We start from the raw sequence: 17,967 nt of genomic DNA, 5'->3' as shown, positions 1-17,967 counted from the left end.
GGAACCCAGGGCATTGGTACACCAGGGGTCCCTCATGGGCTGCAGGAAGTATTATGCCACCTAGAGGAGCCCATATAAACTGGGACTATAGGCCTGCCATTGCAGCCTGTGTGAAACGGTGCATGCACCTTTCCCCAAGATATAAGTTTCCCCATATATCATGGTTACTGCACTCTGACCCTATAAGTCACCCCTAAGGTAGGCCCTTCAGCCAGAGGGCAGGGTGCATGGTTCTAAGTGTGAGGGTGCCCAGCATCAGCAGCGGCACCCCTGCAAATCCCAGACCCCTTTTACTGATCTCTGTAAGCATGGGGAAGCCCTCTTAAAGTATGTAGTTGGCACTGGCCATCACTAGATGACCAACTACATAATGGCTTCATTGAACCTAGGCATGTGTGGTATCATACATGTTGGAATCACGCAACTACACAGAATGCATGACTAAATCTATAGGGGAGCTCTGCAGGGAACAATGCCGGAATCTCTCACGAGTGCTGAATAACTCAGGAGGAAGCTGTGAAAAAAAGGTACTGGCCAAAATCATAGTCAATCATATCTCACATGCTAAGCTCATTGAATGGGGTATAGCACATCAAGTATCAACCCTTGGTACAGCAGAAAGGTAGCCTCTTTAAAAATTGAGTTTCAGCAGGTTGCCGTAGATGGTGGTGCTATGTTTTGTGTGCTTTAGAAGCTAGTGGGAGAACAGGAAGGCATCATGTAAATCGCTACTCAGAAATCACAAATAGCATTAAAAAGTGGGGGACGTATACCTAGGTGTAGGGGTAAACATACTCATGAGTAAATAAACATGCATATTTACCTGTATGAATTGAGCATATGGTGTACTGCATCTTCTTTGAAATTATAAACCCAAAATGTATTATTTTGTTTATGATTATTTAAATACAAGTCCTTATTTAGAAAAAAACATTACAAAATCACCATTCAAAAATGGGAGAGTTGATAACATTCTTCTTAATTCTGAGCACAAATGGAGAAGCCAAATATGTATTTTTGGGAGTGGTGGAATTTACAGTCACATAGATATTACAATTATTTTTAATGCTGGTGACATCAACTGAAAACCAAGGGCCTGATTAAGATCTTGGCGGAGGGGACTACTCTGTGACAAGGGATGGATGTCCAGTCCGCAGTATTACGATCCCATTACACCATATGGTAATCATAATACAGTGGATGGGATATCCGTCACACTTGTGGAAGAGTATTCTATTCAACATCTAAATGAGGCCCTATGTTCCTAACAGATTTGAAAATATTTTTTTTATTTTCTATTTAAATCACTTTAGAAGATTTTGCAAGTTAAAGCCACAACAAAAATAAAGTTCATGGACAGGAACATAGTTCCAGAAAAAAATATTCATTTTTAGTAATGTTTACATTAGTCATGAAATATACCCACCATCTTTCCTATAGCAATGTTCCAGTTCATGCCTATGCATAGTGGATGCATCAAAAACTTCAATAAGGCCAAGTGAGCCATCAATGCGTCCAACCAACAGCATTTCAGAATCATTAGTCCCAGTTTCCACGGGGCTCGCTTCAGGCCAAGATAAAGCAGATACCCAGTGTGGCTGAATATCTAAAAGCCCTTTCAGACCTTAAAAAAACAGAAAGATGGAGAAAATTCAGTCCTATATTACAATTTTACTTTGTCAAAAACGAATGTAGTGTAAAAGCTACTAAGAAACTTCAAGATTTAGAAATGAATGGAAAATACCTTATTCTTACCCATTTATAAATGCATGCAATCTTCTACATGATTCAGGTGGAAACAATACCTATACTCATATATCATAGATTACCAATTAAACTATAGTGACAGATGATTGCACTATCAACGGTAAAGCTGCTCACAGAGTATGTGTATCATATGCAGAAACCTGAACACCAGACAACGTGACTTTTCAGCCTTGAAAGATCGATAAATTCAGTGCCATTGAATTTGATCAATACGAACACCTGTTAATGTTACTGAAGATAGAAACTGTCAAATAATCACAGGTTTCAACAAGGTTCTGAAGGCGTAATCGCACAGCGCATGGTGGTAGGGTTATTAAATATTTGTAATCACTTTCATGGCCTAAAAATGGGCATTAATCCATCTCCATTCATTCCACAAAAGGCAATGTTCAATATTGTATGCAATGTGATTTCAATTATCCTGTTCGTTCCTGCTACTTAGTGGGATGGAGGAAGGATCTTCAGCAGTGGTGCAACTTAGCCAATAAGCAGCAGAGTGCTGTACAATGTGTGACTGGAGGCGTAGCTTGATTCTCAGAACAAAGGTGAACTGCTACTGTATTGTAATGTCTTCTTTGAAGAGATTTGTGATAGGCTGTGGCGGTAAGAAAGGGCGGAGTCTGGGTATTTATGTATGAAAAACCAAAATGTTATTTTCCTTTCTAATTTAGAGACAGTCCAGTATCCTTTATATGTTCCTTGTAGATCTTGTGGATTTGCTTTCTGTTCTCTGTTAATTGTTGTCCTTTTCTTTTTCTTTTCCCCTCCTCTAGGTCGGCTACTGTCTGGTTCTGGAGGCTCCCGAGCATTTACCGGAAAACAAAACAGAGGAAATGAAGGTGAGTCGGTGGGGGGGGGGGGGTTCTGGGGTTGTCTTAGAGGTATAGGTGGGAAGGGACCTTTCAGAGGGGGACGGGAGGTGAGGATATCCCACTGTGAGGGTGATGGGAGCTGATTGTCGTGCCACGTTCTGTCAGTGTTCTTGTTATATTTTCTCAGTGACCCACAAACAGAGAGCTTAATATCCCTTCCCCAGTAGTTTGGTGACGTACCCCTTTTCCCTCTCCCACCTCCCCTGTTCCCTTCCCCTGTGCCCTATTACGCTGTGGCTTCCCGCGTCCCCAGGAGGGACCGTACCTTGGACAGCCACGACCCTCCTGGGTCGTGGCGGGTTCCTCGGGTGTTCGGTTCCTTTACTTCAGTGGAATCGGCGCTGGTCTTCTCTGCTTCTCGGGAGAGACTACAATCTTCCTCCTCCTCCTCAGTCTCCTTGTCTCTGGTTCCGTCTTCTCCACTCCGCTCCGTGGCGTTCTGCGCGTCTTCCACGTAGTCCCTCTGCTCTTTCTCTGCCCGCATCCGCAAGTCTTCCTCTGTTGCGTCCTACAGCGTTCCCATGTTACCATGGGAACGCGGAAGTGACGTGAGTGAGCCGGCCGAACGGTGCCGGTTCACGGAGGTAGAAGACGCGGTCACGGAGACCCATCTACAAGATGCTTCTTTAGGTGAGCTTGTCACAGAAATAAGAAAGGGTGTCAATGATGTGTGCTAACTGGGACGAGGTAACAGTGTGTGGTTATTACAGGGAAAGGGAGGAAGCAGGCACTGCAAATTAGTCTCTTGATAGGTTATCTACTGAGCATCAGTAGGAAGGTACTTTCAGGCAAAGGTATGATTTCAGTGATCACCAGTTCAAGCCCCGGTGTCTCCAGCCAGTTGATCGTGAGCTACCAAAAGCTCGCAGACACCTTTAAAGTAGCTCACAGCCTTAAGTTCATTTTTAAAGTAGTAAAGGGAAGGGTGTGTTTATTCTACGCTTTCATCAGGCTGCGGGCCTGATAATGAGCAGAACTCAGTCACATTTATGACCCAGGCTGGGTCACAGAGGTAAAAAAACGGAAGCACTGACATATTTAATTTTTAAATAACAGTCCTTGTCAACTGAATATTGGAGTGTTAGAACAAAATGATGTTGCTGAATGTTTTTAAATGGGAGAAAATGAAAATAAAATTTTGTCTTAATGATTAAGTTAACTCTTCAGTTTAATTTTCTCCCATTTCAAAGTATTTCCTTTACACACAGCATGTAACTTGTTCCCACTGCATGGGAGACAGTGCATTATTTATAACTGAAAAATACAGCCATTATTTTAAGTGGTAGAAATGTATAGTACAGAAAATATTTCTATATTATGACAATTTTTGCAGAACATTTTTATGCATTGTAAATGTCTCCCATTGGAACAAAAATGGTTGTATAATTGTGTTATACATGTAACTGTGCCACAAATAACGAAAGCAGGCTCTCAGTCACCCATGCATATATATCCCATTCATATACACGCATGTTTTTACATCCCCATAGACCATGCTCTGACACACACAGCAGCCCTACCATAGTGCACTTAGTCAAAGTATTTTGTTCAAATGATAGTATTTGGCTCTATGGACATTAGGCTTAAAATCAATGAAGCTGGCCATGAGGGTGTCTGGTAAGTTTCTCAGCCTTCATTCAGTAGCAAACAATCATTTTTACTGATCAGAAGTAGCTCCCACCACAGAAAAGGTTGAAGACCCCTGTTCTAGCCTGTTCCTTAACCATGTACATAAGCTGATACAAGTCACAGGTGTGAAAGAAACCTCTGCAGCCCATGCGTTGATCACAAAGGTCCACTTAGCCATTTACTAGATCTAAGCCCTCATGTCATATTGCAGGCTGTGCCCTGTGTGGAGAGACAGGACGGCTGGTGCTGCTCTGCAGAAACAAAACATCTAGTTTACTTACAAGTGCTCAACACTGAAATATTCATTAATCATCTCTCTTAGGAGGCCAGGCTAGGGAAGAAGTAAAAAGGGAAGCACAGGGAACTCCTTTTTCCTTTCTGGTTCACACCAAGATGGAGCCATTGCTGTAACTAAGACAGAGGGAGACTGCGCCACTGACATGGGCAGAATACATTATCATGCAAGAGGGTCGGTCAGAAATTATGAGTATGTACCTACAAAATTACATATTACACTTTGACCACTTTTAATTGCAGGTGACTACAGCTGTTCCACATAGCACAAATACTGTTTTGGGACACCTTTTCATAAACGTAAGCAGTTTGTAATGGCACTGAGCACTATAATTGACATACATTTAATATGCAATCAAGATTTAATTTCAAAATGTACACAGATTCAATAACAATTTCCTGTGGGGGGAGTAGACCTATACTTTAAGAGACTCAGATTTGAAAGCAGACTATACAGCCCTGTCTCACCCTATACAACAGTTACAAGTTCAGACTTTAAACAGTTGAGGTAAGTGTTAAATGACATAATTTAAAAGCTCAGATCTCGGGCAACAGTGCAATTTTGCAGGCTACCGACACGCTGCATTAATTGTTAATCACACTTAGCTCTACCAAGTGAGTTGCCTAAGATCACAAGGAGACTAAGCAGAGATTTGGAAATGCCTCACTTGAAGCTAAGTTGCTTGTCCATTCTGACAGTGTTCTGATGAATGCCATCATGGTTTTCAGGATTGAGCGAGTTCATTTGGAGCTTATTAGTTCAGTTTGGCAGTGCAGGAAAGTGCCCTATTTTGGCATGGTTGCACCCACTTTTTGCCTGCTGTCAGTATGCTTTGACTGTTTTCATTGGGACCCTGCTAACCAGGTCCCCAGTGATTGTGCTCTCCCCCTCTAAATTTGGTTATAAGTCCGTAGTATATGATACTTAGGTACCCAGGGCATCGGGGCACCACGGGATCCCCATGGGTTGCAGCATGCATTGTGCCACCCATGGGAGCCCACACAAAGTGTGTCTGCTGGCCTGCCATGGCAGCCTGTGTGAAAAGATGCATGCACCCTTTCACTACAGGTTACTGCACCAGGTCACTGTAAGTCACCCCTATGGTAGGCCCTCCTAGCCCATAGGGCAGGGTGCAGGTACTTGTGTGTGATGGAACCCCTGCATGAGCAGAGGTGCCTCTACGAACTCTAGCTCCATTGCATTGGACTTCGTAAGTGCGGGGAAGCTATTCTGTCTGTGTACTGGACACAGGTCACTCACTACCAGTGTCCAACTACATAATGGTAACTCCGAACCGGGCATGTTTGCTATCAAACATGTCGGAATCATACTCCAATACTGTTGTCAGTATTGGTTGCATGATTCCATGCACTCTGGGGGCTCCTGAGAGATCCCCCAGCATTGCTCCTACTAGTCTTCTGGGGTTTTCCAGGCAGCGCGTGCTGCTGCCACCCCTCATACGGGTGTCTGTCCTCCTGTTGCTTGACCATACCAGGCAGAGGAAGGCAGAACAAAGGATTTCCTATGGAAGAGGGAGGTAACACCCTCTCCCTTGGAAATAGGTGTTACATGGCTTGGGAGGGGTAGCTTCCCACAGCCACCGGTATGCTTTGAAGGGCACATTTGGTGCCCTCCTTGCATAAACCGGTTTGCACCAGTCCAGGGAACCCCAGTCCCTGCTCTGAGACGAAACTGGACAAAGGAAAGGGGAGTGACCACTCCCCTGTCCATCACCACCCTAAGTGTGGTGCCCAGAGCTCCTCCAGGTGGCCACTTGTTTCAGCCATCTTGATTCCAAGGTGGGCAGAGGCCCCTGGAAGCATCTGAGTGGCCAGGTCAGGTAGGTGATGTCAAAGCCCCCTCCTGATAGGTGGTCACCCTGCTAGGTGACCAATCCCCCTTCCTGGGGTAGTTAGGTTCTCCTCTTGGGTGGGTCCTTCAGATTTGACGTGCAAGATTTCAGCAGGACGTCTCTGCATCAACGACTCCGCTATGCAACATTGTTTCTCTGGCTCCCTCCAGCAACTACCCTGGCTGTGCATCCTCTGAGGGCGGCCAGTCTTCAGCCTGCAAAAGAAGTAAGATGGAATCTCCCTTGGAGTGAAGGAGTCACTCCCCTGCATCTGTAGGCACCAACTGCAAAGATGACTAGCTGCATGGATCTGTTCTCCTGCAGAACTGCGTGGATCCTGCATCAGATGTGGTGGTCTGAAGTTGTCCGCTTTGTCCTCTTGGCCAGCTGTCCAACTTGGGAGACGGTAAGCCCTTGCCTCTCCTGGCAGGACAGTACTCCTGTGCACCACGACCCTTGTAGTTACCAAGGCATGTTTGCTTCTCCTCCAAGGGATCTTCAGGCTCCATGTAGGGCCGGCCTCCAGCACTACTTCCTGCAAAACACAGTCTCCTGCCTGCTGCTCCAGCAACGTGGGACTCTTCAGGTGTGCTGAATGGGCCTCACTGTGACTGCTATGCCTGGTGCCAGTGGGTTGCCTGTGGGGGCTACCTCCTCTTCTTGCAACTCTCCCAACTGCTGGGGGTCAACCCAGACTCCCCTCCTTGGGTCGAGTCCCCTGGGCCTTGCTAGACCTCTTTAGCCTTACAAAACCTCTTCTCCGTCTATTGCATTTGCCAAGGCTTGTTAGTGGTTTCACAGCACCACTAACCAACTTCATCTCGACCCCCGATGTGGGACACCACTTGCATCACTCATGGGACTTCTCTTCATCTTCGGTGCTGCACTGCTGGCCTTCGTCCATCGTCAACCTGGTCCTGCATCCACAGAAGGGTGAGTAGTGGCTCTTGCCACCACCGGACCCTCCACCATGAACTGGACTTGGTCCCCTTACTTTGCAGGTCCCCTTCTTGCATAATCCTTTTCCAAAGTCCTCCTGTTGATTTTGGGGAAAACCAGGTACTTATCTCTGCTCTACTGGTCGCTGGGGGTCACTCTGGTACTCACCTCTTGAGGTTCCTAGTTCCTCCAGCTCCCTTCTACTGATTCCAGATCCTTGGGTGGGGGACTGCCCTTCACACTCCACTGTTTAGTATATAGTTTGGCCCTTCCCTAGGGCACTCACTGTTTACCTATACCTTTGCCAATGCTTATTGCTTTCGATGCTCTTTACTGATTGCTAGTAGGTATATAATAGTGTGTTTACTTACCTCAGTTGGGAGATTGCCTATTCAGTATTCTAGTATCTGTGTTACCATAATAAAGTACCTTTACTTTTGTAACACTGTGTGGTTCTTAGATGTGTGATAATATTGTGTGACTATAGTGGTATTGCATAAGCTTTGCATGTCTCCTAGACAAGTCTTGGCTGCTGACCCCCGGCTACCTCTAGAGAGCCCTGGCTTCCTAGACACTGCCTACACTTCACTAATAGGGGATACCTGGAATAAGGCGATAACACCATAGGTGCTCACCACACACTAGGCCAGCTTCCTACACTGGTGGTGCAGCGGTGGGATAATACACTTGCAATTGCCTTACCACTTTGTCAACTAGTCACTTTCCACAGGAAAGACTAGTACTAGATGTTAGATACACACTGCACCTAGTTGTCAGGATTTCTAGGCTCATAAGTTTGGGTAAGTTAGGGATCTAGCACAGCCCTTGCTCCAAACGTTTCTGGGGAGCCCAGTTGTTAGAGTAGTCAGGTGCACCCACACCATTCTAGCAAGATGTCTTCAGCACAGCACACCTCTCAGACCCCAGACCCAAACTATGAGGGTCTTACTTTCCAAGAGTTGAGGGAGATGTGTGCTTCCAGAAAACTAAGGACAGCAATAAATCCCAATAAAAGTCTACTTCTGGGGTTACTCCTCCAGGCTGACCAGGACAATGCAGGTAGCCAGGAGGAGAAGGAAGTAGAAACTGACCGTACCATCCTAGACACTGTAGATTTAGGCTACACTGGGGAACGGGGGGTGGGGTCAAGAAGAATCTGGAGAACACCATGGCCCTGTTAGGAGCACTGTAGGTATTGAGAAGGGGGGTCATTCCAGTAGGCCCACCTATACTCCTAGGGGGTTGGTTCAGAGCGTTCCGAGAAGGAGGGATAGGTCCTCCTCAGCCAATACCCATGTCTCCTCAGTATCTGAGGGGACCCACTGCTCCAACTCAGGAGAAGATTCCTTAGATAGGGAGCTTCGGAAGTTGGAGGAAGCCAAGCTGAGGCTGCAGCAGCAAACCCTAGATAGGGAGGCCATAGCAGTGGAAAGGGAAAGACAGGCTTTGGGGTTAGCTCCCCATGGTGGCAGCAATCCTAAGCTTTAGGGACACCAGGGGCAGGAAGGACTCTTATGATTCTAGGAACCTGAGCATGATAGTCCCACCTTACAAGGTGGGAGGTGATATATATCACGGTTGAAACATGTGGTGTGTTGTGTGCTGCACCGCTGATTAAATATCTGGTGTGCATGCTTTGTTATACAAACAGCCGGCATATCAGGTATTTCATCAAGGGTGGAGCACACAACACACGACGTGTTTCGACCAGGGTCAGGCTCATGTGTAAATCATTTCCTAGTTGTACAAATTATAAATGGTCTTTTCACTATTTTTATGATATGGAATACACCCACACATGTCAATCACTTAACCCACAGCATCCACTGAGATACCATCTTTTCACACAACACTGACATCTATTAAATTATTATGACCTAGAACATTCTAACATCTTGTAATGTATGACAGCACACTGCATCATATTTCAAGACCCTTGCATTCTCAGTCTCACACAAAATGCTTCATTATGACAGCGGATTTACAAATCCTCAGTGCATAATACCCACTGTTATTAATACACTTTTTGCATAGGCAATCAAGCATTCACTTTCTATTTACTGATTCAACTAGTGAATCCAGATTGATCTTGGTATACACATCTCAATTAAGTCTTTTAAATAGTAACCACTTTACCATAAGTAATATTTCAATGTAGTTGAAAGAGATTCCTGATGTTCTCTTTGAAACAAGTGATATCCCTACTCAACCTTCCTCTCATTTTCTTTCACTGAGAATATAAGGTTCAGCCAGTGGTGGGAAAATATGCTTTTGATCTGAGTGACATGGACGCATTTTAAAAAGGTTACTACTTTTAACTTTGGACTCGTGGGTGAGAACTAATAGGTAATAGTTCTGGAGGAAATAAAACTGAGGAAAACACGTTGTGAACAGCACCTAAAAGCAAATAGTGAAAAAGGTGAACATTGAAGTGAAATAAACAATAATGATCTAAAGACTAAATGTGAACTGAAGCAATGTAATGGAATTGTGATCATACCATTAACTTGCCATATATTAACCATCTTCTCACATGCGCCAGCCAGATACTTTCCACTGACACTCCAGCAGACTGGAGATAAGCTTGGATCATTGGGAGACCCCAAATTACTCACTCCATCTTCTGAGATTCCTTCTCTATAATACAAAAACAGTAAATATTCAAAGATGTTAGAAGCTCACCGGGTTCATTATAACATAACCCTAATTTAGAAGATAAATTTGATTGCCTTACAAATAATGTTAATTTTGAAATGTTCGCTGAACAGCACATATTTCACCTTAATATACTACTTTGGGCTCGAGCTCAATGGTCTAAGACCCATGTTTAGAACAAAACATACTACTAATTAAGTATGGAGTTTTCACACAAAAAAAGAACAGTTCTTTCCTAGAAACATTATAACATCCATTTGAATATACACACATTGTATTTTTTGTTTTCTGAAAGAGGTCAGGTTCTCCTTCATGAGAAATAATCCTGGCAATCACCTTTTCTTAGACAGTGTGTAAGACCCTTTTTATATTTCAGCCAATCATTTCCTTGCTTTATTCTGGGAGAATGAGGTAAAAGAGCATTTTAGAACAGCCTACTTTTGGTACAACGTTAACTGCAGCTAATATATTAATTAAGTGAACAAAAATAATAATAAGAAAAAATTGTCCTTAAAACAAATGATTTATTGAAGACAGCAATAGATTTTTTCCCCCAATAAAAGTTAGATGTAAATAGGCCGGTGTTACTGGTTCTACCTCTACAAGGAAAGATTACTTGTCTATAATCCTAGATTTGCTGTAATATACATAAGCAGTGGAATAATGTCCCAAGTTAAAGAAAACCTCATAGATGGGATGCAAAAGCACAGAAAGAATACAACCGCAGCCAAGCAGGGTGGCATGACACGTTGGGGTATCTTTCCTCAAGTAAAGGACAGTACAGTAGTGCTTAGTAAACGTACAAGCCAACATACAAATCTTTTGTTTGAGTACATTATTGAGAGTAGTTTTCTTGCAGCTGGTCAGATAAACTTTACCTGGTAAAGGTCTGTTTACTTTCAGACACCATGTAATGATCCTCTGCCATGTTACATGTTATCCTGCTTTAGCATGTTCTGTGGAATGCACACGTTCCCAAGCAGTCCTATATATGATGCATAGCTCTTTGGAAAGTCCTGTCCAAGTCATTTTTACTTCTAATGAGTGGAGTGCCCTTAGGCTGGCGAAGAAATGTTGCAGAACAAGTTGGAAGGTAAATGTTTGCTTTAAAGCAGAAATCTGACATAACCTTTGAAAGTAAACAAGGATGAGTAGATCTTGGTTTATCAGCTAAGGTGAAGCAAAAGAGGTTGAAGGTCTAGATTAATTTAGGTTGTGGCACATGGCTGAAGTTAAAGAGCAGTACACTGTGGTGGAGCCATGAAGAACTCCTGTTTCAATTATTACTAATAGGGCGGCAGTATGATTTGTAGCCTTCCTGCATGTAAGGATGCAATCCAATTCAGGATGGCATCTGGAATTCTTACATAAGCCTGTGCAGAGGATGGATTATGCTCAATGATTTCTAGTAGTAGTGGAAGGTCTACTCTAGAGCGGAGGACATGCCAGAGCACCATCACAAGTAACCTAGTAATGCAATCCTTTGCTCATTGATTAGTGATGACTGCTTGAATACTGTTTTCTTTATTTGCTCATCCTTAAATCTTTCCTTGGTTGTAGGTCTGCAATCAGAAGGGTAAGGGGCTACACCTAGTGCTGACATTTTCAGAACCGAGTTGAAATTTCCAGCCTTGAGGCAGTAGAAACAGTGCTAGAGAGTTGGAAAGATGTTTAATCGTTCTGGATTATGTAGGCTGATAGAAGGGTGTCTGTGAAGATGCCAGCAGGCAGAAATCAGATGAAGAGCCAGACCTACAATATCATTTCAAAAGGTCTGAGAATTATTAGACTGAGTGGAAAGAAGATGCAAAAGAGAGCTTCATGGCTGAGAAAACTGGGGGAGATACAAAGTCTAAGTTGAGGTTCAGGATAAACATTCGCTCTAAAACAGACATTAATATTACATGCCATGACTCCCAATAGGCAACGCTTCTTTGCTTTGTTGTTTCCTTTCTTCCATTGTTTGCCCAGACTACATTTTTCAGTTATGAAGGCTCCAGGTTCCTTTTTGAACAACATGGTTTGTGATGTGTTCCATGGGCAAATAAGTTTGTTGAGGAAATAAGTCAGTTAATGCAACACTGAAGTAATAGGATCCTTCGAAACTGCTGCATTGGGTATGGTTGTTTAGAGGCTGTAGGCATACTTTTGTTTCCAGTCTTCTGCAAGAACCCTGCTTGCAGGTCTCAAACGTGTGCATAGTGGCAATTTCAAGCAGTCTTTTCATGCCCCGTGATCAGTCTAGACTTGTAAGAGATGCATACTGCATTGCAGAGATGTCCTATGGATTGTAAAGCGCTTAAGATTGATTTCATATGTGGCAGTATATTGAAACTAGATTAACAAAATTAAAATGTGGTTAGAAAACAGTCCATTGGCTCACTATTCAAAACAACGCTGAACTACAAAAAACGCCTAGCTGACTTGCAGTGTAAGGGTCCTCAGCATCTTGTCACATCTGAACATTGTACATACTACCCATTGAATTACCAATCACTAGTTCAACCTCCAGATACAACTTCTAATTAGCCTTAAACTTCCACCAAACACTGGTGGGTGCTTATACTGATGACGGCTCCAATACGAAGAGCAAAACCTTGCAGTTCACAAAAGTCTTTAACTGGATAATAGACTTGACTTGTTTTTCTTTCATGTAAGTCAAGTTTCATCTTTAGCACTTTTCCTTTCATTCCTTTTAATCTTTATGGTCTCTGAGAAAGTACTTAACATCTAAAAGGCTGTGTCCCAAACACCAAGACAACCTCCTTTTTAGTTAAGCTAATATAACTTGTTTTTCCATTTTTCTCGCATATTGTTAGCTGAATGTGTGAAGGTAGTTTTCAAGGCAGCTGGCTTCTTGTACACAATCTTCATTGACAGGTGCCACAATTCTAACATGGCCGCCTACTTTGTAGATGTCAAGGTTTTAGTAATGGTCATTTAAAATCAATAGTTAGGTAGAGCTGACACATTCTGTGTCCTGATAACTTGGTCTGTTAAGAATCTCAACTCTCTGAGTCTGGTTTAATTTAGTAAAATACAAGATAAGATCAGTGGCACATCCTAAATAGTACAGAATTTGACTATTGGTTAGGAGAGGTTTTCACACTAAGAGTATCACCAGAGGTCACTCCAGATTTGCCGATCTGTAAACTCTTGGTCGGAGAATTTGATCTGGAACCCCAGCAAAAGGGTGTTCTTTCACCTGGAGCACCTTTCCTTCCCCAGCAGAACTCTGATAAAGGACAGTGGAATTAGCATGTCAAAAGGTACGATGGGCGATCATCTTTAAGAAACTCTAGAGGCAAGTTTGCTATTCTGTGTAATGACTAAAGTATAGTGTACCGCGTAGGATTAGCTAGAGGGTAGTAGGATGATAGTACCTGTATTTGTGGGTTAAAAAAAATAACAATGCAGATATGGTAAATTGCATAATTAGAATCAGCTGACAGTCAATAATAATATAACAAGTATAAATAGATAAATACATACCCTGCCATTAATGCAAGTTTCAGATAAAAGATTAAAACATACTTGTTAAAAACACATGTCTGTTGCAGGGAATACTGAGTCTTCGTCACATTCCACACTCGGATGGTGCCATCATTTCCACTAGTAGCCAACAATCCTTTTTTGTTGCACCAGACACAGGTAATAACCTGAAAGTGAAATTAAAAGCATCTGTTTCACATTCCAGTGTGGCATCATTATGCAAATGACATTATAAATGTAAGCCTGCAGAATACCATCAGGCTGTCATAAGTAGTTGGAAATAGAAGAAAAATATAAAAAAATAAAATTAACAAGACCAGAAAAACAGTTCCATTGCATAAGGAAAATGTTATTTACCCAACAGACATCTGTTTGTGGCATGTAGTGCTGTAAATTCACATGCTTTGCATAAGTTCACCATCTAGTGTTGGGTCCAGAGTGTTACAAGTTGTTTTTGTTCGAAGAATATTTTCGATTCACAAGTTCGAGGGACTCCTCCTCTCGGCGATACTGTGCTTGGGCATTGAGTCCTTTGTTAGATTGTTTTTCAACAGGCGGTGCGGTAAAGAGTGTATAAAGAGTAAAGAGAAAGATGTCCATGCAGTGTATTTACATATATACAATATTTACATGAGAATGCAACTGCAGTGGCCACAGGCGCCTAGGGAGGAGAAAGGGCGCATGTGAATTTACGGCACTACATGCCACAAACAGATGTCTACTGGGTAAGTAACTTTTCCATTCAATGGCAAGTGTGGCTGTAGATGCACAAGCTTTGCATAGACTGTAAAGCAGTTCCCCCAAGTAAGCAGTGGCTAGTCTGTAGGAGTTGGAGTTGCTTGAGAAAGTGTTCTGAGCACTGCTTGGCCAACATAGGCTTGTTGTCGTACTAAAACATCTAAACAATAGTGTTTAGTAAATGCATGTGGTGAAGACCAAGTAGCAGCTTTACATATGTCTACTATTGGGATGTTACCTTAAAAAAGCATGAGTGCTAGGAAAACTGCCTGCAACTTTAAGTAATTGATGAGGGAGGCTTGTTGAATGGGATCCCATATTCCTTGTATGGTGAGATTGTTGAGGTGGCACTACATGCCACAAACAGATGTCTACTGGTTAAGTAACATTTTCCATTCAATGGCAAGTGTGGCTGTAGATGCACATGCTTTGCATAGACTGTAAAGCAGTCCCTCCAAGTAAGCAGTGGCTAGTCTGTAGGAGTTGGAGTTGCTTGAGAAAGTGTTGTGAGCACTGCTTGGCCAACATAGGCTTGTTGTCGTACTAAAACATCTAAACAATAGTGTTTAGTAAATGCATGTGGTGAAGACCAAGTAGCAGCTTTACATATGTCTCCTATTGGGATGTTACCTTAAAAAAGCTGGAGTGCTAGGAAAACTGCCTGCAACTCCAAGTAATTGATGAGGGAGGATTGTTGAATGGGATCCCATATTCCTTGTATGGTGAGATTGTTGAGGTGAGCTCCCCAACCTGTCTGTGATGCATCTGTAGTCAGAGTGATTTGTGGCACAGGGTCCTGAAAGGGCCGCCCCTTGCAAAGGTTGGTGGGATTCCACTATTGCAGAGAGCGGTGAGTCTGGCGGTCCAACAGCACTAGATCTTGGAAATTACCCTGTGACTGAGACCACTGATGAGACAGACACTGTTGTAAGGGACGCATGTGTAGCCTGGCATGGGGACAATGGCGATACAAGATGCCATCAAACCTACTAGCTGCATGATTTACACCTGACTGTGTAAGTTTGATTTTCCTGTATCTGAGAAATTAAAGTTTGAAAAGCTTGGATTTGAGTTGGGCGTGGATATGCCAGCCCTAACTGAGCATCGAGAATAGGATAAGGCTGTATCTGCAAAGGTTGGAGATGGGATTTGTTGGAACTGACTTTGAATCCCAGAGTGTGAAGGAGGTCGACTGTGAACCTAAAGTGTCGCTGACAGTATAGGAAGGTAGTGGCTTTGATGAGCCAATCGATCAAGCAGAGGAAGACATGGATGTGCTGATGTCTGAAGTATGCTGGGACTACTGCTAGACATTTTGTGAAGACCATGGGAGCGGTAGTTACCCCAAATGGTAAAACTTTGATCTGATAATGTTTTACTGCAATGGCAAATCTCAGGTACTTCCTCTGTGCTGGATGAATGGGAATATTAAAATATGCATCCTTTAGATTTAGGGGTGTCATGAAGTTGCCTTGATGTAACAATGGAATGACATCCTAGAGTGAACATATGGAAATGCTCTGGTAGAATGTAGAGATTTAGTGGTCTGAGATCTAGAATATCTGTGAGTGACCAGTCCTTGTTTGGTATGTGGAAGTATAGAGAGTATATGCCTAACCCTTGCTTTGAGAGGGGAACTGGCTCTATAGCCCCTTTGAGAAGAAGGAATTGTGCCTCTTCTTCGAGAAGAGTAAGACGAACTGACAACGAGACAAAATCAAATTACAATACCGTTACAGACAGAAAGACAGAAGAGAACGTTTGGAATAGACCAAGCCGAGGAACAGCAGAGGGAGAGGAACACACGTCGACCCAGAGAGCGGAGAGAAAACAATCTAACAAAGGACTCGATGCCCAAGAGCAGTATCACCAAGAAGAGGAGTCACTCGATCTCGTGACTCGAAAAGATCTTTCAAACAAAAATAACTTGTAACACTACGGACCCAACACTAGATGGCGGACTTATGCAAAGCATGTGTATCTACAGCCACACATGCCATCAAATATACTGTTTTCGATAAATGTAGCCGAAACCCAGTATTGAATGCAGAATCGATTAAAAGAACATACATTTGTCTATAAAAAAATGCAACCATTCAGTTTTATTTGACCAATTTCATATATAACAAAAAGAACACAACTAATATGTTTAACTGAAAAATAAATAGCGATAAGGTAATAGCATCTACATGTAGTTGTAAAATTAATGAAATGCAACTGTTAAAGGGATTGTAAAAAATACATTAAATCATTATTCTATTACAAAAAAAATGTTAACTCACCCTTTATAATGCACTGTGTCACGTCTTGAGCTATGCTGATGATTACTGAAGGCAAACAAAGAGCCCTCAAGACATACGCCCAGTAGTGCTCCCATATATGGACCACAAAGAAGCAGCAGTGACCAGAAAAGTGCCTTATTTACATTGACCTGTGTTTTATTACCTGCTGCTTGTCTTAACACTGGGATAGGAAAGTTTGATCTGATTACTCCAATTATTTGCTTTTTCTATGATGTTGTCCATTGATTGTTTTTGCATCATCATTCAGTATATAAAACATAGTTGTGGGTATACTGTATACAATACTTGTATAACACTGCAACACCACCTCAACAAAGAATTATGTCCCAATGGAACCATCACTTGTCTTTACATATGGTTATTAGGATTGCGAAAGAGGGGTCATGAATCCAGTTCTGGAATTTTGTTCTCTGTATGTGATTGGTCTGTATGGTCAGTGCTTGTAACTGTGCATAAGAGTGAGTGCTGAAGGTTGTACTAACCACATCTCACGTTTTAGAAAAAGGCCACTAATACGGGTTACTTCGTACTACTCTTTTCCTTTCATACTGCTGATCCTACATAATTGTCTTGTAGTGTACATTTTGGTGGCTCCCAGGAACATTTGGTATGAGGCTACAGCGCATTTGCTGTCTAATAGAAAGTCCAAGTGTGAGTGTAGCTTCTTTACATCTGAATGTTTGGGTATGTGTTCATACACCACCAGGGCAATAGTGATACCACTAATCATACATCAAGGCATTAAAGTATTGGGCTGTAATTTGAATTACTCACCATGAGGATTGTGCTACTTGTGACACGTCAGTAGGGAAATCGAAGTTAGGTAAAAGTCTATACAAGTATATGGACATAAATGTACATTCCTACAAGTACAAGGGATACAGGAGACAAATGTGCACTCTTCCCCTCAAGGGTGCAAACGTCACCATATATCCCTACCAGGGTGATCCTTTAACAAATCATGTAATAGTCCCCGATCTCTGGTGTAATTTGTGTCTGTTCCACCTGACCTAGCAAACACTGGGCCCACTGTCATTTTCCAGTCTCCACCTACAATTCTCTTATATGTAACCAAGTCTGACATCTAGATTAGCCAGGGGAAGAGGGCTTTTTTATGTCCTGTAGACACACAGACTGAACCTGCTATTAGTGTCAACCGTTGTATCCTAAACAGGATAACCATTTCTCCGTGTCTATGTGGGGCTGAGGGACCTTCGTTACAGGCATATAGTTTCCTGCCAACCCAATCTCACTTCAATTACCACTTCTTTTAACAAGAGCTGCGTTTCCTGCAATAACGCATTATATGCAGATTTGGAATGTATGAACATCAAAACGTTTAGATAATATGCAAGTCTTTCTGCGCTGTCCTAGGACTCCAGTGAGGTACAGTAGCCTCTACGGCAATAATGCAAACATGAGTGA

The 17,967-nt window shown here is 42.7% G+C and overlaps 1 protein-coding gene across 12 annotated transcripts in view; it reads right to left on the bottom strand.

Annotated features, from left to right (window-relative positions):
* Nucleotides 1-17,967, bottom strand: part of HERC1 (HECT and RLD domain containing E3 ubiquitin protein ligase family member 1) — a 1,155,039-nt gene that overhangs the window by 323,250 nt on the left and 813,822 nt on the right. For all 12 annotated transcript variants that reach the window (XM_069222059.1, XM_069222062.1, XM_069222061.1 and 9 more), the window contains exons 52-54: nt 13,544-13,668; nt 9,855-9,991; nt 1,427-1,624 (exon numbers count right to left, since the gene is read on the bottom strand). In XM_069222059.1, coding sequence (XP_069078160.1) covers nt 1,427-1,624; nt 9,855-9,991; nt 13,544-13,668 — 460 coding nt within the window. The remainder of the gene's footprint in view (nt 1-1,426; nt 1,625-9,854; nt 9,992-13,543; nt 13,669-17,967) is intronic.

The sequence above is a fragment of the Pleurodeles waltl genome, chromosome 3_1, assembly GCF_031143425.1.
Source record: "Pleurodeles waltl isolate 20211129_DDA chromosome 3_1, aPleWal1.hap1.20221129, whole genome shotgun sequence".
Taxonomy (NCBI): Eukaryota; Metazoa; Chordata; class Amphibia; order Caudata; family Salamandridae; genus Pleurodeles; species Pleurodeles waltl.
The sequence above is the reverse complement of the archived record's forward strand: the minus strand, read 5'-3'. Positions and strand labels throughout refer to the sequence as shown.